This window comes from Ornithodoros turicata, chromosome 6 (assembly GCF_037126465.1).
Source record: "Ornithodoros turicata isolate Travis chromosome 6, ASM3712646v1, whole genome shotgun sequence".
In the NCBI taxonomy this organism is placed as follows: domain Eukaryota; kingdom Metazoa; phylum Arthropoda; class Arachnida; order Ixodida; family Argasidae; genus Ornithodoros; species Ornithodoros turicata.
The window spans coordinates 14957322-14984024 of NC_088206.1; the positions used below are offsets into that span (position 1 = coordinate 14957322).

General features: G+C 45.8%; 1 protein-coding gene across 1 annotated transcript; it reads left to right on the forward strand.

The window, feature by feature from the left end:
• The first annotated feature begins 898 nt into the window (after window positions 1-898).
• Window positions 899-20822, forward strand: LOC135399229 (sodium-dependent nutrient amino acid transporter 1-like). Its single transcript, XM_064631024.1, has 16 exons — window positions 899-1134; window positions 8845-8935; window positions 9149-9316; window positions 9394-9525; window positions 9654-9865; window positions 10411-10469; window positions 10600-10732; window positions 12247-12381; window positions 12898-13001; window positions 13076-13200; window positions 14082-14200; window positions 14306-14434; window positions 15174-15273; window positions 15332-15432; window positions 17416-17589; window positions 20092-20822. Exons 3-16 carry the CDS (start codon window positions 9181-9183, stop codon window positions 20281-20283), a joined length of 1851 nt encoding a protein of 616 aa, XP_064487094.1. The 5' UTR covers window positions 899-1134; window positions 8845-8935; window positions 9149-9180; the 3' UTR covers window positions 20284-20822.
• The last annotated feature ends 5881 nt before the right edge of the window (window positions 20823-26703 follow it).

A 26703-nucleotide genomic window follows, 5' to 3' on the forward strand; every position in this document is an offset into this window, starting at 1 on the left:
AACGCCGTTACTTCTGATAAGTAATGCAGTTACTTTTGCATTACTTCGCCAGTTGTCTTTATAATATGTACCATTTTTGGTTGAGTCACACAAGTGCGTTCCGCAGATCAATGCACGCAATGTTGTGCACAAACAAGGGTCACGCATGAACAAAACTTACATGTATGATTTATTGCAACGCAGAAGTAGTTGGCGCTCAAAATTTTCATCTGTGTGGCTGAGCGGTCTCCTAGTGACAAGTGCGTGCTGCTTGTCAAGGTTGATAGAGACGGTGACCTTTTATCTTACACAGTATAAATCCAAACAGGCAATCCCTTGGTACTTTGTTACTTGTTCAGACGGTAGAGGATATTCTTCTGTCGCTTTTACCCCATTCGTCCGAAAAATACCACAGGGAGTGAAAAATAGAGGTGGTAAACAAATGGTGACATCTCAACCAGGGTAGGTCAATAGTTCTTTTGCGTTCTTCGCGGGTGGCGATGTGACCTTCTTGTCATTGTTGAACGTGAATAGAAAAAATCGGGGATTTTCCCGGATTCTACAGGCACGGTCCTCGCTCAAGCTTTCAAGTTTAGACGATGAAGCAATGTTAACAAAACACGCAGAAACGCATAACGCCGTTACGCGTTAGCTAGTAAAAATGTAATGACGTTACGTTACTCATTACTTTTCTCCCAAATGTAATGCGTTACCATATTTCACTACTCGAATGCAACGCGTTGCTCCCCACCTATGGATATGACGCGTATGTGAAAGAGCCACTGCCTTTCCTTGCAGCATTCATTTCCGTCGATACGCTTTCGTTATCTTGTTTTCTGGCAGGACCTTGTAGGCTTCTTATTGGCTCAATCAGTATCGCTGTCTTATCTGCTGTGACGTATCGTGTTCGTGTGCTTTATTTGGCAGCATACACCGCGAGCGTATACCGTTGGTACGTACCGTATGTATTGGTTCCGCGTGTGTTCCTCGTTGTTTATTTATTTTCACGAAATTGGCGTATTTGGATGTTTTTACTGGCATGTACATGGTTTACCCGACAGTTAGCGGCGAATAAAAATCACAACGTAATTTCTGCACGGCGCTCGTTCGACATGGCGTTGTTCGCTACGGTGGCGTTTTACAGCTGACGAAAAGGTAAGCGGACATTCTTCGCAACCATCGTATTTCTGTATGGTTACCTGATCTGCTGATCAACAACTTGTCTCTCTGTCATCGCTCCTGCGATGTCCCTCTGAATTCGGTGGTTGTCGATTAAAACCGAGTGAAGAAAAATTTGCCCTGCGTATGTTTTTCTGTGTTTTTCGGTTAAAACCGGAAAGTCGGAACCCTATACATGCATAAGTGTTCACGCGTGTCCAGGTCAGCGGAAAGGAAACACAATCGGCAATTTCCCCTTTCCCATGTCAATAGTGAGAACAAAGATCCAAATTCTGCTGATGCCTCCAATTTCATGTCTAGTGCTCAGTTTTGACAGTAGCAGATGTAAGATAATGATTGCATTGCTCAAGTTCGCAACCATGTCAAACGTGCCATTCAGTGCGTAAAAGTTTAGGTTCTCCTGAACGGAAAAATACCTGTAAATCTCTGTAACCTGTGATTTTAATCTCACGTGTGAACAGGACACACAATTGCTGTCGTGTTCTAGCTAACTTACACTTCACATCATCGAACAAATGTCTGTTGACTAACATGTGATTTATTTTGCACAGTACTGCACATTAGTAGAAATGGCAGAAAGGTCTTACACGAAGAAATCACGTCAGGCCCAGCACGACCGACCGCTGGAGAACTAGGAAGTTATTCGTGTCTGGGCGCCCGTGACGCATGTGTCGGGAAATCGCAGCGCCTCCTGGTTAGTGCAGCAGGCCTATAGGCTCGATATAAATGACGATAGCTTATCTTTAGCGTATGGTTAGGAAAGCTATACTCTGTACCTATGATGAGACGCGCTGCAGAAGGCACTCAAGATTCCTTTCGCTCAGGAAACCGTAAGCCGCGTTCTATACAATCACTAGGTAAAGAAGGTGACGTTCTGACAAAAGTAGCTATATGTGAGTTCCCAACGAAAGAAACGAAAGCAACGGATCGAAGGAAAGTGTCATTTAAAAATTTGGGCACTACGTCTCTTTGAATCTTGAATGCGTCAAGGCAGACGACTGCGCGCCTTTCCGTGTATTCACACCGAGCGACATTGCACGGGACACTTCAATACTGTAGCTTTCTGCTGCAACATGAGCACGTAGCGTTCAGCGTCGTATCATTTAGAATGATAGAAGGAGTAGCAGCCAGGGACAAGGAAACGAACTGCTGGCTCTCAACTGGCGCATTGCCAACGCATTACCTCGCATTTCGACTCTCGTCCTGTCATTTCGTGCTCTTGGCGTGCTCGTGACGTATAGTTAACCACGACCGTGCTTCCGGTGTGCGTTGCAATGCAGACGAGCCACAATGAGCCGTCCGGACAGTCACTGATAGCCACTTAAAGCCCGTATTCGAAATCGTCTGCGGCGATTGGCTGACACCGCCATGTCCACATGCGAAGGAGTGAAAGGAGGCACTAAGGCAGGTCTTCTGCATCTAGGTGGCGTTGTCTCCTCTAGACATGGTGAATATCCTGCTGATATTCCGTAGCAGACGACAGGGACGGTGGTGTCGTGTGTATGTCGCGTTTCTTCGTTGCCCAAGCTCAGGCTTTACTTATCATCAAGCTCGCCCGCGTCGCCATCTTGCCTGAGATTCTGCGCTCATTCGGCTGGTAAGGGGGCGAGAAGACCGAAGCCTTCTATGTCAGCGAGTCTTGATCGAACTTCAACGGCTGCAAGCGAAGACAACGTCCTCGATAAAAACGAAACGTGCTTCTTGTCAGCGTGCGGTATCTGGTTACTGTACGTGCTACTGGCGCAGCAGAGTTTACGCTTTCTGCTCACGAGCAATAGCAGTATTTCAATCCCAGCTGTCGTGCACGTTACTCAATCGCACGCGCTATCCACTACATGTCCTTGAAATTTCAGTAATTGAACCTCTGTATGCAATAACGGGATAAGTCGACTTATCCCCTTTTGACTGTTTTTGCTGCTGTTTGCTGTTTGGTTTGGCTGTATGTAGCTGCCAAAGAAAATTTAGGACCGTATTGCAAGTTATTGGCCCGCTACAGGAGGATAAGAAACGGAAAATGCATGTGTGACAATGGGACGGACAATCAGATCAGGCCTCTTTTCTCGGTTTGGAACTTTCCGACTTATCCCCTTATTGCATACAGAGGTTCAATTGTTGCGGTGAGTGCTCGTTGTATTCAACAAAATAAGGTAGCTACTTATTGGTGCCGTTGTTTATTTTTTTTCTTACTTTTTTTTTTACGTCTGAACCGAAGAACAGTGAACCTGTAGAAAGATGTCACTTCTGGCAACAGTCATAACCATTGTCATTAATAATATGGCGCCCATGACGTTTCGAAGACGCGATGCATTCATACGCCTGACTGTCTATTGCCAAGTGGCATTAAGAAGGTGTATATTTGAGTATATAGATCAAGGGGCTTCTCCAACATCTCCATTGTTTTCTTTCACAAATCAATCAATCTAAGATCTGGAGAACCTCTCCCTCGTGGAGAACGAAGACCACGATTCGTTATACTAAAAAGAGAAACTGAAGACGAAGCGATAAATCCGCTCTAGTAATAACAGCAACAACAAATAAATCATGACTATGGCCTGGGGTGATTCACCGCTTGAGAACCGTACACTACCCCATTACACGCGAAACATGAGATGTGAAATATGAAAATGAAGTTATGTGCAAGTACAACTCTTGAACTCCCCTCCACTGGATGCGCAGCGCTACGTCACACAAAAGGAAGAAAGATACACATGAAAGAAGCGCCAATGGTCCTTGAGATGCAGGGGAGGACCCTACAGCGTCTGGAGCAAACCGCTGTAGCCAAGAGGAACTAGCCAAGAACATCAGAAGACCTCGGCGGTGTTGCACATGGGTCTGACATGGGCCAAGAATTGCAGCCAGGTTGCACGTCTCTCGGCTAGCACCAACTCAGCTGAGCAGAGAGTTGCCGCCTCTCCGTTTCGTAGAGCTTACATTCTATTAGGACGTGCTCAATGTTCGCTACGACGCCACATTTGGAGCATAGTAATAAATTTTGATGTCTTCTAGCTGTGACCGTCTTTCGGTCTTTTGTTTTCAAGCGATGAACTTGGCTTTGTTCTATCAAATCTATCATACTTGTTGGATAATCAAGTCATCAGCGGCGAGCGCATCTAAGTGACTGCTACGTTGTGATATATCAGTTGCATACAAAGCAAACGTGCAAATCTCAGACAAATCCTTGAACGTTGGGTTCACGTTTCCCCAGTCATCCAGCGACGCCTTGGGATCCTTGCAAAATTCAGGCCGGAAGAACAAAGGTTTTCGTTGACGAACTCTGATACCATATAGGTAGGTGTATGCGTAATCGGCGTGACCGCCTATCATTCCTTGGCCCATTTGCCTATGTATTTGCATCTTCGGAAAGATAGCTTTGTGTTTAAGCAGATACTCTTCAAGCAAGAAGGCATAGCTGCGGTGATAATTTCGCCCCTTTGCGTCACTCGTATGTTCTACATATGAAGTATCCCACAGAATGAGGAGTGGATGCGAGTATGGCAAATGGTAGTTGGTCATCTGAGTTGGCTTGGTGACAGTGAAGCGGATAACAGAACCGGGGCCTGAGAGAATGAACGGAGAATTGAAGGATAGGCTGAAGGGTATGTAATCGGCCAAGTGAATAGCGGATCGTATTGGCTTATTAATCACAATTCGAGGCTTTACGTCGCGAGATAGCTATATGATCTATTGTCTTATTGCTTCACCCAATGACATGACTGTGAAATCTGAATAATTGTCAAATAAGAGCTCCACGATTACAGAGCTTCGTATTCCACACAGGGGGGGGGGATATGTTTATTAAGAAAAAAAGAAAGGAAAGGTTAGCCAGGAAAAGAGCCGGCTTGCTATTCCGAAAAAAAAGGGGGAAGGGGCAAACGAAAAAGAAAAGGAAGGAAAAAGAAAAAGGGGGATCGAAACAGAGGAAAGAAAGAAAAACAAAAAGCAACAGAAAGAAAGGAAAGGGAAAGAAAACAAGAAACAGAACGAAAGGGAAGGAAAAGAAAAGAAACAAAAAGAAAGGAAAGGGAAAGGAAACAAGAAACAAAAAGAAAGGAAAGGAAAAGAAAAGAGAAACGAAAGGAAAGAAAGGAGAAACACAAAGAAAGAAAAGAGAGACACAAAGAAAGAGAAGAGAGACACAAAGAAAGAAAGGAGAAACAAAGAAAAGAGAAACAGAAAGAAAGAAGAGAATAAACACTAGCACAACGTTACAGGCAGTTCACGAGTCCTGAGACTCGGAGAAAACCGAGGAGAGCGGCAGTGACAGCCCACTGGTTGGGGTGCAAGACGGGGCCAAGAAGAGCGGCCAACGAAAAGTCGTTACAACCAATCTGGAGCAGACGGCAACGGAGGGTGTCCCTATGTTGAAGGTGCTGCTGGCAATACAGGAGTTGGTGTGGGATGTCCGCTTCCACTCCACAGACATTACAGTTTGGTGAATTTAGCCGTCCCATCTTGAAGAGAAGTGAGGGTGTACGGGCAACATTGAGACGTAGGCGGTGGAGAAGGGATTCTTCTTTACGGCTGCGGTGGCAAGTGATGACGAACTCCATCAATGGGTCGATAGACCGTAGGAATGAGTTGTAAGTCGTTGTTTCGGCACGGAACTGCTGAGCACATGTGGCACACCGACGGCGTATGTATAGACGGCATGTTGAGGCTGTAAGCGGCAGAGGTGCCAGGGCCGAAGTGTCATCAGACCCAGCGCGTCTCGCTACTGCGTCTGCTCGGGTATTTCCATACACGCCTACGTGGCCAGGGACCCATTGAAACGTGATGTTGTAGCCAGTGGCGAAGAGTTCATTGAATTTTTGAAGCGTCATGGTATGCAAATCGCTTATTATGCTGGGGCGAGATGACGACAACATATCTAGTGATGCCTTGCTGTCTGTAAGAATGACCCACGTTCCGTGCCCGGATTCTGTAATATGCTCCAGTGCTGCCAGGATACCAAACAGTTCGGCTTCTGTCGAGGACACTGTATAGGGGAGTTTGAAACCGTGGCCCAGGTCTTCATCCGGAATGTAGAAAGCCGCGCTCGAACTACCTTCGGTTACCGAGCCATCTGTGTATATATGGCGACTTAGTCGATGTGTTGAGGCGAGGTGCTCCAGTGTGAGCTGGTGGGCCACGACTGTGGGGACGTCTTTCTTGCGTTGGAGTCCAGGGATGTTAGAGTGAATACAGGGTCTTTCAAGAGTCCACATCGCCGGTGCATAGGATGGTGTAGACGCGGTAGATGGAATGCTCCCTTTCAGGCGGGCAATGGCACTGCCGAAAGCAGACGCCGGGCAGTCCTCATCAATGCGACAAAGAGAGTGGAGCGGGTGCCGTGTAATGTAGCGTGTATAAGCGCGGAGGGTATCACCATCCCGCAGTATGTGAACCGGCTGCTCTCGCGCCTCTGCCAAGACAGAATACGTCTCCGTTGTCCTGGGGACTCCCAAACAGACACGGAGACTACGGGCCTGGATGTTGAGCAGTTCCTGTTCTTGGGTTCGACTTAGACCATGCAGGATGGGTAAGCTGTACCGCAATGTCCCCAACACCAGGGCCTGATGAACACGATAGAGGTCAGAACATGACGGGCCCCAGGATGCACCAGCAATACGCCTGAGTACATTTACCAAACCGTTTGCCTTGGTAGCAAGCAGCTTCACATGCTGGGACCACGTCAGGCCACGGTCAATTGTAATCCCCAGGTATCGGCAGGTCGTGACAAAGGTCAGGGGTGAGCCATCAATGAAAAGCGGGTACTTATGAAATGATCTTCGTGAGAATGCCATGGCTACTGTCTTGCTAGGCGAGACAACCAAGCCGCGGTGCAAAAGGTATCTTGAAATGATGTCTAATGAACCTTGTAGTCGGCGTTGGATCGTATCACGCCGAACGGCGGAAGTCCAGATACATACGTCGTCAGCATATATTGTAATGTGAGTGTGATTATGAAGCTGCGCAGGAAGAGAAGCCATAATGATATTGAATAATAAGGGGCTGAGGACGCTCCCTTGTGGGACACCACGGTGCACGCGGAACGTCGCAGTGTCCCCGTCAGCGGTGCGCACAAACAGGGAGCGGTCAGCCAAGAAGTCTTTAATCCATGACCAGGCGCAGCCCCCGACTTCAGCTTCTGAAAGGGTCGCCATGATTGCGCTATGGAGGACACTGTCGTACGCTTTCTTGACGTCAAGGATCCACACAGGATCAACTGATGCAAGCTCAGACGATATTGGCCTCAACAAAAATAATTCGGAAGTGATTCCAAGGAAAGTGGTAATGATGGAGATGAGAAAGCTTCATTCAGTTGCACGCAATGCGCTTTTTTTCCCGCGTCCATTTTGTTACCACTTCATACCACTACGCGTATACATATTTCAACGATGCCTTTTCAAGTGCGGCACGTCATGTGTGGCACATGAGGGTATAGGCAACGCAATATGAGTTACAAGACCGTGTTATTTTCACATGTTAAATGATCCGTACTCGTACGCGCCCCTTTGCATGTATCGACAAAAGATATGAGGGTTGCCAATAGAAACACGTGTTGCTCACACATTACGATCAAATAGCAGAGAACACCCCCATGCCAAGCGCCCGTAAGCTATTTTTGTTACAATTTTCTTTGAGTAAGAGGAATGGCTTTGTAAATAAATAGCCCTTTTTATGCCCCATTCTCAACTGAAAGGTGTAGGAGCAGTCTTGATAAAGATGTTTTGCAGAAAGCACAATTGAAAAAGTTCAAATTAATCACACCTTCGCGAAGTGGTGGTTACCGTAGAATATACATCTTAGTGTAAGTGTTTTACACAACATTCTTCTGCATGACGTGAAACTTGCGACACAGAGGTCTGTGACCTATATAGGACGAGATATTTGCACGCGAAAGGAGTGAAAAGAAAAATATGTTACTGCGCAGAAGTTACAAAAGTTACACTCCAGAGACGAAAAAGAAAATCCGTCGACGTGTACAGAGCACATGCGATTACTCTAAAACAACCACCCAGTTAAAAGCATATCTAGGCCACAGACGGTTGTTTGTGCAGGAAGATAAGAACTGACGCGTGTCTACACTTTCGTGCACCTGGGTATGGAGCGTTACATGCTTCCTGCCCACTGTGCAATAGCGCGAACGCGGAAGAAACATGACAAAGCGGCAGTTCATGCTTTTCTGCGATCGGACATTATCGAACGCTTATCAGTACCTTGGGCTACGTCTTTTCGTGCAATCAAGACCAGTCATGCAGGTATAGTATATATGGGAGGGGAGCACTCTATAGTCAGCGATCACCTTCATGTGTCATGCAACTGGGAAGTGGATCCCGCGGCACGGTTCGTCATGTATTGAATGAAATACACCCCCAACAACACCGAATAACCTCTTGATGTACGAATAATGTCCTAACGAATTCGTACGTCTGATGGATGTCCCTCAGATGTCCAGTGGACGTATGAATCTTTTTAGGACATCATTTGTACATCCAGAGGATATTCGGCGTTGTTGGGGTTCTGAACTGATGGTTGGTGATAGAATTATGCCCCTTGAAATACAACAAGGTGAGACGCTGGGCGTGTTGGAACTACAACTATAGAACTACCGGCCGTAACTTATAGTTCACACCACGCGATGTTTCTACAGTAATGCATTTTATGACGGTGTCTCACCTGATTACGACCATTTTCTTCATGCAGCGTACGGCCAATGATTTGTGATTCCTGTGCGTGTCTCCACTGATCGAGGTATTCCGCCGCTGCCCGACATCTGATCTCATCACCGCTTCAGGTATCCCACTCGTGTATCTCTATACAGTGTGCGTATATCATTCCCTCTGTCAACTGCTATAAAGGAAGCGGACGACACTTCTTTATCTCGTACCGAATTGCACGTGGTTTTATGGTTTTCTTTGCTAGCATTGTGCCCGGTATCTTCTTGTGGCAGTTGTTCTTTGGAATGTTAGTTATGTAACGTCTTGTAAGTCTCCGCTCTCTTTATTAGACTATACATAAACGCAACTCAGCTGTACCGAAATGTCGAAGGAGGAATCTCAACCCACCCGCGGCCACTGGGGGAGAAGTGTGGAGTTCTTCCTCTCCTGTGCCTCACTGTCCGTGGGACTCGGAAACGTCTGGAGATTTCCAACCATTGCGTACGAGAACGGAGGAGGTATGTGCGGTAGTGCAGCGAAGACCTGGACCACGACGCGCCGAGGTGTGCATTTCATGGATGTCTTTCCTTCGCAGGAGCCTTCTTGATTCCTTACTTGATAGTGCTTCTAGTCATCGGCCGTCCCTTGTACTACATGGAACTGATCTTTGGTCAGTTCAGTGGTTTGGGACACGTGAAAGCATGGAAAGCGGTGCCAGCTATGCGAGGTATGGCTCATGTGAAAGGGGGTTCTTGAATGCTTCCTTTACGGAACTCCGGTGTTTTTCAAGATGAACCTATACAAACATACTGTGTTTAGTAAAACGTGGCCTCATTTATTATGCGTTGCCTGCAGGCATAGGCTATGCCCAGATGTTCACCAGTGTTTACATGTCCCTCTACTATAATTTCGTCATCGCCCTCGCTGTCCGTTACTTCGTTGCTTCCGCGTCGTCTTCTCTCCCATGGACCGAGTGTCAAGACCACTGGTTTGAAGGAACCAACCCCCAACTCTCATGCGACAGCTTCAACATCAACGGACCTCCAGCTAACCACACCGCGCAACAAGTAAGAATAAAGCTTCTGAAATGGAAGTGGAATATTCCAGGCAAGCGAATCAATCGGGCAATGGCAACTGGGGTCGCAGTGCGCTGGCAGTGACGATGGTGTGTGTTGCCGAGGCAACTGTGGGAGCAAACAGCTGGCTGCTGACTTGTTGACTGTATACCGTGCCTGCATTCCTGACATGGCTACATATGGCACACGAACGCATGAGCCAAAACATCATGCACTTTTATATGTAATCTGGACCGTGTCGTGGTGTGCATGTCACATCCACCAAATCCGACTAATAACTCATTCTTCCACTGGGGAACTTGTGATTTCTCGAACATCATGTGGTCCTGGAAGTGCCATTTCTTTGATGCTGCTAGTCTTTACGTTGGCTGTAAAAAAATTCAAGTGAAACATGTAGAGGACCAAAAGATGAGACGAGTGTATTGACGCGGTGTTCTGGTACAATTTCGTTTCCCATTGTGGCGATTTGTTATTGCAAGGTACAGATATTGAACTCGAACGCAAAGTAACCCTTGGTGCGCATGTTCCCGTTCTAGGTTAACCTTACACTGGAGACAAGCAATCGCCGAGTATCAGTACCGGAGCTTTATTGGAAGTAAGCACTTTCATTGAAAGACTGCGCCACGCAATCTAGAACTTTACTCAGCGGCTTTGCAACGGCGAAGTGGAGTAATGGATTATCATGAAATTAGTAATGGATTATAGTGGAAGTGAATTATCCCCAGGTACCGTATCTCTCACCAGTCCGAGGGCCTATGGGATATCCGGTGGATGAGTTGGGAACTTGCTCTGTGCATGGTATTCGTCTATGCATTCATAGCGCTCAGTGTCATCAAAGGCGTCAAGACGCTTGGCAAGGTACCCGCATGTTCTTTTTCATATACTTCACATAAATAATGGTAACGAACAATGCATTTTAAACAAGTGTACTACTTCCAACACACTTGTCTGTATCATACAGCTAGTGTCGCAACGGTTCCCTGGCGGCAGTGTCGCGCACGAAAGCGTGATGAGTGCACAAAGTCAGAGTCTAAGAGACACGGGTCTATACGCCGAGTGAAACACACGAAAGACCGCAGTGTCAAGACAAACAGCAACTCTGACACCTGTTGACCTGACGGGGACCGCGACAGAACAACAAGGGGCGGTCGGGATCCCAAGGACGGCTCCAGACCCTCAGTGGACGCTCTCCCGCGAACATCAGCGACTCGTCCTGCAGAGATTCTGTGGTCCTCTTTATTCCCCCTTTTCTCGTGAATGCTTTTAAATATTCTCCAAGGTCACGTGACCCACAATGGCCGTTCGCTATGCGCATTTTTTAGTATTTGCGAAGATGCCTGGACAATGATGCTCTCACGCAATGTTCATCGTGGAGGTTTCCATACGTGAAATCGAGTTCAAAATTGGAACTCAGAAAGTACTGCGATCGTTTTCCCCTTGAAGCTGCTCCGGTGGACCATGTATATGACAACTGGTGCACAATATTGCTTGCATGAGTACCGGACGACTGCGGTATTCCGATTTCCAGAGACTTTAGTTGAGAATAGTCTGAATGCCGGGAATGCAAATGTGTATGCAGATAAATCACACACCAACCGCTCAACTATCTAAAAATAACGCCAACTTGACGTTTCGGAATCCGCATTCCGGGAGCGATAGTTGGGAATCGTCTGCCTACAATGCCCGCACTGCCTCTAGTAGTGTCCTCTGGCCTCCTCGCCTCCCCTCGGAGGCGGTCTTGGTGCAGCTCCTTCGTGCGCGACATTGCCGATAGGGGATCGTTCCGTACCGACCTGGAGATTACGGAAAAGTGTGTCGCAAGCAGTACTTTGGATTGTATCTTGTATCTCCTACTTTTTCGTATGTAATATCTCTTACTTTCGTTCTTTGGGCCTTTTGTTACACACTGCGTTACTCGACGTAGCCACTTTTTGCGGGCCGGCAAGGCGCGAGTCGGTTGGTTGGTTTAGGAGACGTCATTGTAAGGGCGTTTTGCAACTACCAGGATTACTCCTGGGGGGAGGGGGAGGGATATGTTTAATAATAACAAAGAAGAGGAACGAGGGAAAGGTCAGCCAGACAGGGTGTCGGCTTGCTATTCAAAAAAAAAAAAAATCAGCGAGAGAGTACCCAGGCGGGCACAGTCCGGTTCACAGGGCGACCAGTAGGCCGGTTGCAGCGAGGTAACGGAGGAGCAGTCTGATTACTCTTGGTGCAGCGTTCAGAGAAAGGCTAAACCTATTACAGCTAGTTCAGCAGCGCCAGATACCATTTTGTCCTCGTTATTTATTTATTTAGTCAATACTCTTCTCGTTGAATTGGGTTCAAGAATTATAAGTATGTCTCTAATTTTGAATCACAACCGGTTTCAGCTGGCGTACTTCACTGCCATCTTTCCATACGCCGTGCTGATTTCGCTGCTGGTCGTTGCCTGCTTGCAAGAGGGCGCCCTCGATGGCATCAAGAGATTCTTCACACCAGAATGGCACAAGCTTCTCGATGTTCAGGTAAGGGCGAGTGACGCTTGCTTAACTCAAAATACCAGGGCACTGTAATTTTGAGCACTGGTTTCTTATTAAGAAAAAAAAAAAAGAGAGAAAGGAACCACTGCACTATACTGAAGAAGTAATGAACACTAGTGTTTGCGCCCTTAGTTTCATTCACATTTCTGAAAAGACAAGGTTCCCTGAAATCCGAAATTATTTTCCAATAAGACGTTCTCGCAGGTCCTCTACCCAAATTGGGAAATTTTCAGCGTGGCTATGGGTCGCAATAAGTGTTGAAGAACTGCGATGACTTGAGGCTGCGAAACCCGGCGTCCTGGATAAACGAGCATAAAGACATCTGCTTGTCCAACTTCAATAATACATTTGAAAAAAAAAAAAAAAGACTTCATTGGGCATTTCTTTTGGAATCGTCCCCAGAGTAGAACTTAAACAGACGCAAAAACCTATTAGTTCATATTCTATCCTCCTAAGCAGTAGATCAACAGCAAAGTGTTTATGATTTTTCGCCAACCGCAGGTATGGTACAAAGCCTGCGAACAGTCCTTCTTTTCGTTAGGAGTTGGCTATGGGTTCCTGATTATGTTTTCCGGTTACAATGACTTCAAGAAGGATATCTACAGGTACTTATTCCATTGGATATTCTATTTTCTGCGCACCTGGGCGAATCGCATGACGTCGACACTCACCGTTTCAGAGACGCCATCCTCTTGAGCATTCTGGACACCTTTACCAGTGTCTTGGCAGGCACCGTCGTGTTCGCTGTTCTGGGAGGTCTTTCTGCCAAGCTGGGCGTCAACTTCAACGAGGTCATCAATGCAGGTGAGTTGGAATTACAAGGTCAGACTTTGGTCCCGGTCAGGTTGTGGTATTGCTTGTATTTCCGAGCTGCTTATCAGCTCGATATGGCGGCGTGCTACTTGGGTGGGGTGGCGTGCTACTGGGGAATGCAAGACGAATGCCATAGATTTGTCGGTGAGGCTGTGGATTAACCCACGCACATAGCAATAGGTTGTGGGAAGGGTGTTGCAGAAGATTGGGGGAGGGATCATTGTTAAGTTAGGTTGTAATTCCCGTGTGTGCCATTACCGGCACTTGTCTTTGAAACAACACGGGCCTCCCTGTACAGGAAACTTGTGCAGAAATTTGTCGTTGGCGTGTTGGAGGGTCTGGATAAATCAACAAGGGGGAGAGGGCCTGTCGGACGAAAACCCAGGTAGAACACCAGGACAGCTCGAGCGTTGCCAGGAGTCAGAAAAATGGAGAAAAAGAAGAAAAACTTCCCCGGGTAGGGAAGTCCTGGTTGGTCGCGACCGCGTGACAGCGTACAGAGCTATATACAAGCGGTAGCTTTGAAATTGGGCAATAGCCTTTATCTATTGGCAATATCGGCGGAGTATTATCAGTGAGTATTTGTGCACGGACCTCGGGAGCTCGTAACGTTAGCATCAGTATGACAAGCTGGGGAACGTGATGATTATGATGATTAGTTTTTTTTTTTTGTGTGTGTGTGTGTGTGTGTGTGCGTGCGGCGCAGCAGCGACAAGGGCTATAATGCGCCAAAACGATGTAAAAACGATGTATAAACGAAATAAAAACTGTTATCAGTTAAGACAAAAGTGACAGGTTAAATCCAGTGCGTGACACTAAAACTCCACTGGGGAAGGAACACTCCATAATGCAGGAACATCTGGCCGTTGCAGTTGGAACAGAACTGGTGTTCATCGTTTACCCTGAAGCACTTTCCAAGATCGAGTTTGTACCTCAGTTGTGGTCTGCGCTGTTCTTCGTCATGCTCTTCACTCTCGGCGTCGGCAGTTCCGTAAGTATGAGCCCTTGAAGTTGGCATCGAAACATTTGCTCCTAGTTCCTGACGTTCACATATTTTCTGCCTTCTTCGCACTGTTCGTTGTGCTTACATATACAGGTAGCCTTCGTAGAATCCATCTTCACTGCAATCAGAGATCAGTTTCCACTGCTACAGAAACGCAAATGGGTTCTAGTGGTGCCCTCTGCGGTTCTTCTCTTCTTCTGCGGACTTCCTCTTGCGACAGACGTAAGTCCACGTTCTCAAACACATGCCTCCGATAAAGGACGGCATGTCGTGCTCGAAATCGCATGACAATCGAGCCCTGCAACGTCTGGTTTTACGCATTGTGTCATTCGACGTGGGGTACGACGACGTTCAGCTTGCGTGCTGCGCTGTACGATCCCAGCACGACCCAGCACTACGACCTCGGGTATAAGATTATATACCAACCACGCCGTAAGTCATGACACACAACTCCTATAGAGTTTATACACTCACTGACCGGGAGGTGGTATTGGCTGGTTCGGCGGTAATACCCCTAAACGAGTTACGGTAGGACATGATTGATGGACAAAAAGTGAAAAGTGCAATGTCAGTATGAACCATCAGTGGTACGTCAGACCTTCCTGCATTGTACCAGTAGCTGGTACTATGCAGGAAGGTTCAGTTTTACAACAGAAGGCGCGGTATGCGATGCTAACCGATTCATTAACTCACCTTAATTAATGTTCGGGACCCTTTAGAGTTTGCAAGCTATAAAATGACACTTGTATCAAGGATAAGTGACGCTCGAACGAAGTAGTAAAACACAAGGTACTCCATAATCGCAGACTTTTCTCGTGCGCGTTTGTGCTTCTCGTTGCACGTCGTGATATTGTCCTGTGTGTAAGTGCGTGTATATTTTACAGGTATTTAGTGCATATATCGCTCCTCTACTGACGTAGCGTTGTACATCAACTTATTCTCATGTACAATACCTTCGCAGGCAGGACAGTACATAGTCAAGTTGCTGGACAACTACGGCGTTGCTACTGCGGCCTTTCTGTACGCTATATTGGAAAGCATTTCTATTATGTGGATCTACGGTACGTACTATACCTATATACGTTAAACATGTGTGTGACCCCTGCCTCGTCATTTCAGGCATCCGAAACTTTTCCAAGGACGCGGAGTTTATGCTGGATAGAAAAGTGGGAATCTTTTGGAAAGTAACCTGGGGTGTTACCGCTCCTGTACTACTTATTGTAAGTCACGAAATGAGGGTATTTTCTCGCATAATTTAATGCGGTTTTTAACCTGAGGAAGCGACGCCATATAGCGAGTGCGCTAATTACGCGAGGATAACCCGGCGATTGGTGCGCCATCGCCGTGCTGTAGCACCGGCGGTGCCGCGAAGGTCAGGCTGTGTGATACAGGCGGGGAAAAGGTACGAACATTTGGTCACCTAAGTTGATGTGCGCGAAGTTGAAAAACTAGTTGAAACCGCATGTGTTCAGTGCACTGTACGCAATACTGTAGCCCACATATTCGATACACAAAGCCATACTTGTCTACGGAACACGCTCTTTTCGTAATAGATCTATTAACACTTGCACAAAGAAAAATTGTGCTGTCCAAAGATCGACAGACAGCGCGCAACGCCAAAAGGGGAATTTTCCTGCGGAGGAGCAGACTGTCGCCAGGGGAACAGGAACGCCTCGCCCTCTCCCATGAAGCGGCGCGCTCGTCCTTCTCTAGGATAATGCGCGTTATACTTGTGGGGACTGGGAGAAAGAGCGAAGGTGCCTCTATGGTGGTCCCGAATTCTCAGCGCGCGATAAATTCCGAAGGCAGGGTCGCATCGACACGGGATTTTGCTTGGAAAATTCGGGGAGCAAATTTCTGCATCTTCAACACGATATTTCCAAAGTGGGAAAACCGTTTCATAACTCCTTCAATTTCTTGAGCGCGTTGATTATGACCTTAAATGCCGAGGGCTCTTTCTCTAACACTGTTTGCTCTGCGTAGAATGCACATCATATTTTCCTATGTAAATATGGAAAGTTTCCAATCCGTTAGTAGTATTTGGAACGGTGCTGATGGAGGCGGAAATGGTGTCTTTACTTTTAGCGGGATCCGTTCGTCTAGCAATATCATGGCATCGGAGGGAGGTTTCCTCCTGGGCCGACTTCGTAGGCACTGGCTGTAGCAAGCTAACCTGAAATTTGCATACCGGACTGATAAAAACACTGGGAAAAGATCCGCAGAAGGTGTTGGAATACGAATTTGGCTAGCCACCTTTCGCTCTCGTAGCTGCAGACGGGTAGGTCCTGCCATAAATGGCCAGGAGAAAGAAGTGAAGACAAAGTGAGCCATCGTCAACATGCCCCCCTCCCCGTCTAATATGCATAGATGTTCCGTCTAGTGCGAGCAACTGTTCTCATTATAAGGAATCATTATTAAAAGGCACTATTGGTCTTGAGAACCTACCACCTGTAATAATGGCACGTGGCCTTCACGTTTGGAGAGGAGGCCTTGCGAGGAGAGGTGCGACTAGACTAAAAACGGATCATGGCAGTCATTTTTATCCAGACAACTTTCCATAGTTTTGAGGTACATGCTACACAATATCGCAAGGACCAGAAAAGGGGTAGTCTGCCGCCAAGTGCGCTCTCCCTGTCTATTAATTATCCACCTGAGTAAATTCCCGCTACAGCCAGCCCAAATAACATTTATGGCTCAGAATTAATTTATTTAATGTCATCCTCGCAACATTTGTTGAAAAAAAAAAAGCTCTTTTGCTTTGCCTGCAGATGCATTCTGTCTGCAAGGGTTCTGTTAAGCATTCCATTTATCAAAGGTGCTCGCATTTTTTATATTCTTTGTTCGAAGAGTATTACCCTAGTCAGACGGCACACCTAAGGCCGTTAGCGGAACGGCCGTTACTTCACCTGTATTCCAACATATGTATGACATCGTTCTCTGATTTGTTGAAAATGGGAAGCGTACACCTTTTTTGTGACAATTTATTTTGCAGTTCATAATTGCCACAAAAAAGGCGTAGGCCTCCTGTTTTCAACAAATCAGGGCAGAGAACGATGTCATTCGAAATTATGATTGGACTACGGGTGAAGTAACGGCCGTTCCGCTAACGGCCTTAGGTTTGCCGTCTGACTAGGGTATATTTCTTCGACTTGTTCTCTCTCCAAGTACTAAAGCCTATAACCAATACCAGTGTTCATGTGCAGGGTATCTTCATTTACGGTAACGTGCTGCTATTCTTGGACGGCAGCGGTGGCGGAAAAGGAATTCCTTGGTGGGGCAACCTCATTGGCTGGATGATGGCTGCCACGTGCCTTATTCAGATTCCTATATGGATGTTTGTTGTGTTCGCAAAAACAAAAGGGGCCACGCCACTCCAGGTAAGTCCAGTGAACCTTTTGAAGAACAGAGAATTGGGATAAAGAGTTCTTTCGATTTCAACCATGGTGAATTTTTGCAAGCTCCTTTTCGAAAGCCGATCTCTGTCAATCGACATGAGTTTTTTCTTCTTTCTTTATCTGTCTCTCTTGGCCGGCAGTTTTTTTTTTTTTTTAAGCTCGGATTCTCAGCCACATGTGACAAGCAACGGTGCCAGTATACATGGACATTGTAGCTGGGGAATTGTACGTAAAGGCGTCCAGGTGTTCTAACGTTTTTCTTTTCTTTCCTTTTTGTTTTTCCAGAAATAGACAGCCTAGAGTCAAGCCTGATCGATTTATTTATTGATTGATTTGTAAAAGAAAAAAATTGCGATGTTAGTCTCGAGCTACTCGGGACTGGCTACTCCAGGACGCGTTATTCAGAAAAGAAAGGAGAACTGCACAAATCGAAGCTATTCAGTGACCCTAAGACAGCCAGTGTGGGAAATAGCTCAGACAATTTAAAGACACGTGCCTTGTTCCAGCTCAGAAAAATATTCGAAAATCGTCGTTCTGAGATACGCAAATTGCCGACCACACTCATTTCGCTGTGAGAGGGACCCTTGCTCCACCCCTTCAGTTACCCCTGCAGTGTCACACCAGGAAAACACAAAGGGCGCGTTAAGTAGCGATCCGGAGCGCATGGAGTGCTCTCTGCACCCTCCTCTCCGGTTTTACCCACCTGCACCGTAGCCAGTGACACCTAGAGGCGCTCTCTTGGTTTAAAACCCCGCAGTTTAGCGAGGCTCGGGAGCGAGAGGGATGGAGTACATGGACCGCGCTCTGCAGAAGGAATTGCGGAGAGAGAGAGACAGAGGAAAGCAAGGGTTGGCTACCGGAAACGGAAACGAGAAATGGCAATTACCGAAATTCAACAAGAAACTAAAATGGAAACGGAAACAAAATTGTTTTAGTTTCCACTACCAGAAACTGAAACAGAAACGATATTCAAAAGTGGTAACTTTAACGGAAACCAAATTCGCAGGACGTTTCCCTCACTGTTTTCGCGTTAATATGAAAATTATATATCTCCGCACTATTTTTCCAGTCATCATTCATTCGTTCGTTCATTCGTTTATTTTCGGGACTTTCGTTCCTGTTGATCCCACTGCGCAGCAAGATCGACGTGAGAGTTTTGGATGACGTGTTATTTTTGAGCACGAGTGGAGACTTGCCGCAACCTAGAGAGGCATCTACTTGCGGTGTATAAGATTCGTGACGAACTTTGCATTAAAGTCTTTAATGTTTGTGTTTGGTGCGGCTGTCCTTTTGCATCTAGTATGTAACTAGAATATCCGACATGGAAAAGCCAAAACCAGACAGCACGAGTTTCGGATGTGAAACAGAAACCAGTACCGAAATTACCTCGGAAACGGAAACGAAATTCTTAAAAGGAAACCGCTACCGAAAACCGTCCAGAAACAGAAACGGAAAGGAAAAGGCGAGTTTTTCAGTTACCGGAACCGGAACCAATAATATTTTCGGTAACAAACCCTGGAGGAAAGAGAGATAAGGGGTGGGGGAAAACGATACAAAGTGACACAGGGATGCTATTATCAGCGGCAATGGTTATTGTGACACTGTGGTATCTTCGACTGGCGGTACTAGTTACTAGTGCTCTAAGGGGGGCAGGGCGTTCCCAGCTGGAGGAAGAAAGAAGATGGAAGAAAGAAACAACTGGCCGAAGCTGTTGTTTCGCTCAGTTTTGATAAGTGGAAGATAGAGCACACGTTCCAAAGCGCTCTAGAGCGATCGGTGACCACCATTCGAAGATGCCATAAGAGGGATGCTGAACGGGTGGGTCAAGGCTCCCTTCTCACTGGGCTTGATTGGCTGCAAAATGAGGGTGTCCGTCATTTTGCGTGTCTCAGCTTAGGAAGACGATTTTTTTCCCAGTTGTTGCCGCTGGAACAGGCAACGTAGCTTTGAATGTGTTGGAGTGAATTTTTAGAATTTAATTTAGAGTTCGCTTCTAAATATTCAACTCAACTATATAAAAAAGTTAATGAAGACATATACAAGTCGTGGCAAAAGTTCCCAGAAGTTGAATGCCGTTGGCCGGCGCTGACCGCTCCGACGTCTTCCGTTTTCAACGTCCTTTGTTGCCTGTCGAGTCCAACGTATCGGCGCAATCACCATGTGGCTAAGCTTTGACGCGCCGTAATTATGAAGGTAATGAAGATACTCAAGAGTGCTACGCGTGTTTGTTGTATCGTAGACCCCTGTCAATCATTCATCCACCGTTTTGAGTGTACAAAATGAATGTATCGAATGTGTGACCTCTTCGACGGTTCTTCCTCTTTCCTTTGCAATTTTCTCCATTATCAGCGTCTACCCAGCTCCTACCCTCACGCGTCAGTAGACGTATTAACGTTGGCAAGACATTGTGGCACCACAGGGCTGGTTTGACACACAGCTACGAGAAGCAATGCCATTCAACTAAGTTTTTTTATTTTACAACAGAAAGTGCGAAGCAGCTTCAAGCCAGCCCCGGACTGGGGACCTCGCAATCTTGAGACAAGAGAAAAGTGGAGAGAATTCAAAGACTGTGCCCAGAACAACATGCTTCGTCAACCCTACCAGATAGCAGTGCTTCCAGAAAAAGCCACATACACCAATCCGTGCTTCGACTCCAATGAATCCACATCATTTTGAAGAGTTCATTAGACGACAGTGGTGTCCATGAAGCATCAAGTAGTTTCACTAGCGGTATTTAATCATCAAGAACTGTTGGGCACAGACGTGCATGCAGCGCTGTGCCCCTGTGTCTTCGAAAAAGAACAGCGAAGGCCAGCAACTTCTATCATCCGTGCGTCATATGAACAGCGCGAAAAAGAGCACGATGGCAGTACTTTTTAAAATATTGTATTTTTAGCTAATTATCCTCTGTGATCACGTCACTCGATACACGTTTTATCAAGAAACGCAGAGAGCACCCATTCTGAAATAGGCTACTGATCGGAACAGTTTGGCCTGCAGGAGAGTCTATGTCCTTGATCATAGGTGACAGCTTCAGTCGTCCCCCGTTGATCGTTCATGAAATAATCCCGAAAGTGCACAAGTACGGTGGTGTGTTTCAGCCATGCTGTGACTATACAGGGTGTCCCATCCCATCATATTTTTTAAAGATATATATATATATATATATAATCACTTTTTCCGAGATGAAATCAATTGCATTATAGCATAGGCTGAAGGGTACTCCTTAAGAGGGCATTTGCAAACTCCTAAGGCAATGTCCTAATTAACTTTCATTAATTAACTTTTTAATTATAAAAGTTACCAAGTTGTCCGAATGAGAACATCTGGTCCCTGTGGTCACCTGATACCAGAGCCGTTTTCAGAACAAAAATTCGTTCGATACGTCGTCCGCAAAAAACTTCGTGAAGGAACACAATTTTTTTCTTTATTTTGTTCATTGCGCATCTTCGGAGACGCGTCTTTCCTTCACCCCTAATGTGAGAGAGTGAAGGAGCACACTGTCGCCTCTTGCGTCCTGGAAAAAGATTAAAAGAAAACAGAGAATGCAACCCAAGATAAGAGCAGTTGCGATAGAGTCACCCGATACATTTGTTTTTGTTTTGTTTCCGTAAGTTAAAGCTCATCATCGACGCATGAGGCGACACTGTACTCCTCCACCCTCTCACACTGGGGGTGAAGGAAAGTTGCGTCTCCGAAGATGCGCAATAAACAAAATAAAGAAGAAAAAAAAAGGTGTTCCTTCACGAATTTTTTGCGGACAATCTATCGGATTTTTCTCCCGAAAACGTCTCCCGTATCAGGTGATCAAAGGGTCCAGATGTTCTCATTGGGACAACTTCGCAGCTTTTGTAATTAAAAAGTTAATTATTGACAGTTAATTAAGGCATTGCCTTAGGAGTTTGCTAATGCCCCCCTAAGGAGTGCCCTTCAGCCTACGCTATAATGTAATTGATTTCATCTCGGAAAAAGTTTATATATTATTTAACACGTTCGCATTTAGCTGGGACACCCTGTATAGGCTGCGCTTGCAGGAACAAAATGTATCTGGCGAGCTTTCCCAGAGGAGGTCGCTGTGGTCGACTTTTTTTCTCACTGTCTGGAAAATTGACGGGCGTTAACACTAAGGAGAAACGTGTCATATAGCGCTGTTTGATCGCGTATCTGCAATATTTTTTATATTTATTCGTTTTGAACGATGTGTATGCTGAAATACATGAATGTTGCATCGAGGACTGTGGATTAAAATTCTGTTTAAAAGTGGTGATCCAAGCACAACTGTTGGGGAAACAGGTGGCTACCACTTGAAGCTACGCCGTGCCCATGCACGGAACAACATATCTCGATTCGTAACAGAAGACATTGCAGAGTTTTTGGAATGGGAGACCCAAGCGCTTTGGGAGCCCCAAAGGAATAGCGTCGTCGCCACTACATATGCCACAAACGTAAACCGTAGCTTGGATTTTGGATAGAGATGGGACGAATCCAGAATTTTCTGAATCCGAAATCGAATCCGAAATCGAACCCGAATCCTAGGAAGGTTCTGCGAATCCACGAATCTTACGAACCTCACGAATCTCGAATCTTTCGAATCCTTTTTTAAAAAAAAGTTTAAAAAGCGAGAGGAAAAAATGCTCGCATTGAAAAGTTCCTTGAAGCAGAATATGATATATTTGTTTAATGAAAAACAAATCAATACATACTTGACTTTCAGGAAGAAACATACCCATAAACTTCCTGTTAAATGCAATTTATTTAAAGGAGCACTGAGGTGACATTCCCCCCCCCCAAAAAAAAGAAAAAAATTCGTTTTTCGGTGCAGTGTGTTCTCCAACGAATAAAATGAGTGACCTACAAAACGAGCGCGAGGGCTGTAGTCCGCACATCTTTGAAAAAAAAAATCCTCCTCGTGAAAAGGGAGCATCGCAGAAAGAAAGGACGTCCTGACATATGCTACTTCCCTCACGTGACCAGAGACCTACACTGGCACGGCTCCAGTATGTATAAGCGGTGCGTGAACTGCAAAGAAAAAACGAAGAAACGAGGCACGGAGCCTTCACCGCGCCGCGAGAGCACCGTATCGGCCGTCCGCGGCTGCTTTCTCCGACTGTTTTCTTTATAAATGCGATTGCGCAGCTATAGCGCACCGCATGGTGACTTCTGGTGGACAGCTTGACAGACGAAGCAGGACGATGATAAATGATGATAAATGTCGTCTCATTGCTTCCGTAACATGTTGTTCATCGACTACAGGAAATACGTAAATTGTCGAGTCTGAACTGTTCCCATAAAACTATGAAACAACTTTAATAATGCGTTAGCATTACGAATGTCAAAATGGAAAAAAGTTGTATGTATGTATGTGAGTTGGTGTGTGTGTGTCCGCGTGTGAGGTGGTGAAGCCTCACAGAGACAGAAATATAGAGGGCATGTGTAGCATGCCCAAGAATTAGGGACAAAACGTAAAGCAGGCTTCACCTAAAATGGCTCCCATAGAGCCTGTGTATTCTGGAACGAAAAGCGCGTGCTACATATTCTGCTGGCAGCGCTTTGCATTCGTTCTCTAATGGCATCTTGCCTCTGCCAGGACAAAACTTTTGAGCAATTTTTTGAGCATGAATAGTGGCATCTTCAAGGTTCCATTCGGGTTCCAAATTTTGAACCTCTAAAGGAGCCTTCAATCGCCGCACGAACGCGTAGCGGCGAAGCCTACGTTCAAGGCCACGCGCAACCACAGGTTTGGGAAATGGCTTGCCGCAGAAGAGACTACAACAGATAAAGAAGACAAGCAAGAAATAATAATACGAAGAGCAAATATTTGTGTGTTACTTCACGTGGTAAGGGTATATGATATAAAAAAATTAAAAACTGGACAGCTGTTAGGAGAACTAACATCGTTGAGGTTGTTATAAAGAGCAAACGTGTGTACATTATGGCTGTTACGAAGTCTGTTGGTATCTGCTAAACTGTGAGCAATCAAACAAAACATAAAATAAAGGTGTAGTCGGAGTGAACGGCACAACAAAAACAATAAATGATGACGATGAGATGGGGTGTTTCACCGCGGAGGTGCGCACCCTACACCACGGCACGTGGAACATTATGTGAAGATGATGAAGGAAGGATGAAAACACAAGAAAGAACTAAAATGAACGGCAGAAAATAGACCGACGACAGCTTAAGACGAAACATGTGCTACTTTGCATAGGGAAATGTGATATCTGAGGTTCTACGATGTGCTAGGGTTGTCAAACCAAGTTTATCGAGGATAGGTTCATAATTATAGACACCAATGTGTCGGTCATAGAGAATGTACAATGGCTCCAAGGGATTCGATGCTGTCATTCGGTCAATCTCTTGTCTTTGAAAATTAGTAAAGCTAATTAAGTATACCATTTTAGTTAGCCATCGAACACTGATGCGACCGGCTAGGAAAGATATCCGAGAGGCCAGGTATGTTAGGCGCCCAAATGGCACGTCCGGGACTGTGATAAATTTTTAATAACAATTGTGGCACCTAACAAAGGACAACCTGTATATCGTCATGTGTTTTCATACTGACTCCCGGAAGAATTCGAGGCCTGTTCGAGAAGACCGAATGTACAATCGTATTTATGAAATAGCGCACACAAAAAAAAAAACTAAAAAATGGGACATGGTTGCAAAATTTGAGACATACACAAATAAAAGATTTGACTAAAATTGGCGGGCTAAAGTGTGCCTAACGAACCAACATTCAGTTTGATTGTAGAAACAAGGTATTCTGAGGCACGATAGATCTATAAGTTGAGTGAATGTTGGCGTGGATATGTCGCGGTGACGTAGATGGTGTCGTCTAGACGAAAAAAATGCTGAAGGCTTGAAAGTTCGGCAGTGCAGAGAACCTACGGATACGCATGTAAGATGAGGGAAGTAGGACAACCATGCACGCACGCGCATGACGCTGAACTATAAAACCGATCTATATATTCTGAAACTCCGAGTGGCTGAACACACCGTTTGTATAGACTGCGGTTTTGTTTCTTCTTTTTCGCTCTCTCCTTTTTCCTTTTTTCTTTTGGGTGGGGGGGGGGGGCTTATTAATACTTGAAGACAATTTATGATACAGCTATAGGATGTCAGGCTTCCTCGCTAACGCAGGAGCCCCTCTAGCGAGGAAAGCGCAATAGTAAAAGGCGGTCACGTGGTCGGTTTGTATTAAAACACATTACTCTGCTCTCTTTTGACCACAATAATGCTCGTTGCCCTGTCAATGTCATCTGCATTTTTTAGATGTTGTAGACCTCGAAACTACAAAAAAAGTTAAGAAATCACGACTTTCTGTTGTTTTTGTTTGATTTGCGATTATCTGGCGACTTTCTGTTGTCGTTATCTCTCAAAATCTATCAAAATAAGCGCAATTTCAGACAACGAAAAAAAAAAGCAAATATCGTTCTGCGTTCCTGTCTTTTATTTTCCATACTTAATACAGATAACGCCGTAGTGGCTCAAATCTATCCCTACTGCAGCCTAATGGCGCGTGCTTTTCGACAGCCGTACTCCTGGCTTTTCTTTTCGTCAGTGGAGAGGGTGCTAGAGGGTGTGCTGTCTTATCAGCGTAGTTCTTCTGAAGATTTACAATCTTGATCCAGCCGTACATGCTCGCGCTTTCAGCAGTCTGCTTGGGACTGTGTTGTTCGCTATCGCGTCTTGTTTCATTCGATCATCTTTGTTTCTGTAGGTGTGAAGAAAAGTTTATTGACTGGTTGATAAGCAACTGCATGCACCACGTAAACGTCAGTTGTGTAGCATCGATTGCTAGTACGTATGAGTTGAATAAATACGAATGAAGCACGATGAACATTTGATTTACACATAAGAGTTAGTGACATCTTCATGTTGGGAATAAGTTCGCATGGCTGCATATGCGATCACAATGTCCTCCTTTTAACGTTGAAGCCAAAATAATCGGGGGCACTTCAAACCACGTTACTCAAGCCGTGACGCAACATTTGCCTCGGCTTGCCTCGTGTGGATCTCTGGACGTCGTTCCCGATTTCCGTTCTTAGCTCACCTCGCGTCATAGAGTCCACATCTAACATGCGTGACACGCGCTGGTTGAGTTCGACACTTATACGTGGCCTCTTTCCTCTTGGATGCCACCTTCTTCCCAGCGCGTAACGTGACGTTTCTGATATCTCCTAGCCTGTAGCGCAGATGAATTTTCTTCTATCCTTTAACATGTTTTAGCCCATCCAGTGCTGCGACCCTTTTGTTTGTTCGCCGATCATGTAGGTTCTCTACGACACAATTTTTCTTTTTTAGTCCTTGGCTAGAAGGCCATCCTAGTCAGCGCTGCTGCATGTGGCTCATCGCGGCGTGAGGCGAAAAAACATGTATATACGGGATCACGCTCTACTATCCGTACCCCTTGCATGTGTTTCCCAGATCTAGAAACAAAGTGTCACGAAGCGAAATGGGCCGGCGAGTCGTCGAATAAACAGCAAACGGTTTATTAAACTACTTGGTAGAAAAAACACAAGAGTGATAGCTCTCTGAACACAACTGAGTCCAAAGCAAGAATGCTGCAGCCTGGAGCGCACAAGCATTTAAGCGTCGCGCCGAAAAGTCTAGAAACAGCTCGTGCGTTTGCCAGAGAGCAGGCGATGTGTCTGGAAGCTTCTTGCCTCTTCTTCAGCACGCGCCGGGATGGGATGTACCGTTTCGTGCCTGCCCTGGATATTTCTCGAAGATGATTCGTGGCAATAGTTAGGACGTTTAACGTCTCCTGACGCAGATCTTTTCCTGCAGTATCTTGCTCAAAAATTATTTTACCACACGTCTGAAAAGATCCCATAAGTGTACTAGTTCATCTCTGGTGTCTGAGGAAAGGACTGCTGTCACAAGGCGTGGTAGATTATCAAGAAATAAATCGACATCCTTTCTTGTTAATGATGTGAATTTAGCAACTTCCGTTTTGCTGTCAGGGAGCAGTCTGACGTTCGCGCCAGTTTCCTTTATAACGTCCACCAGTTTTCTCACGGACGTGTCTTTTCCTTTCGGATCGCGCAATCTATTAGCAGTGTCTACGTCCTGCATTTCCAAGAGCAGGTTTTC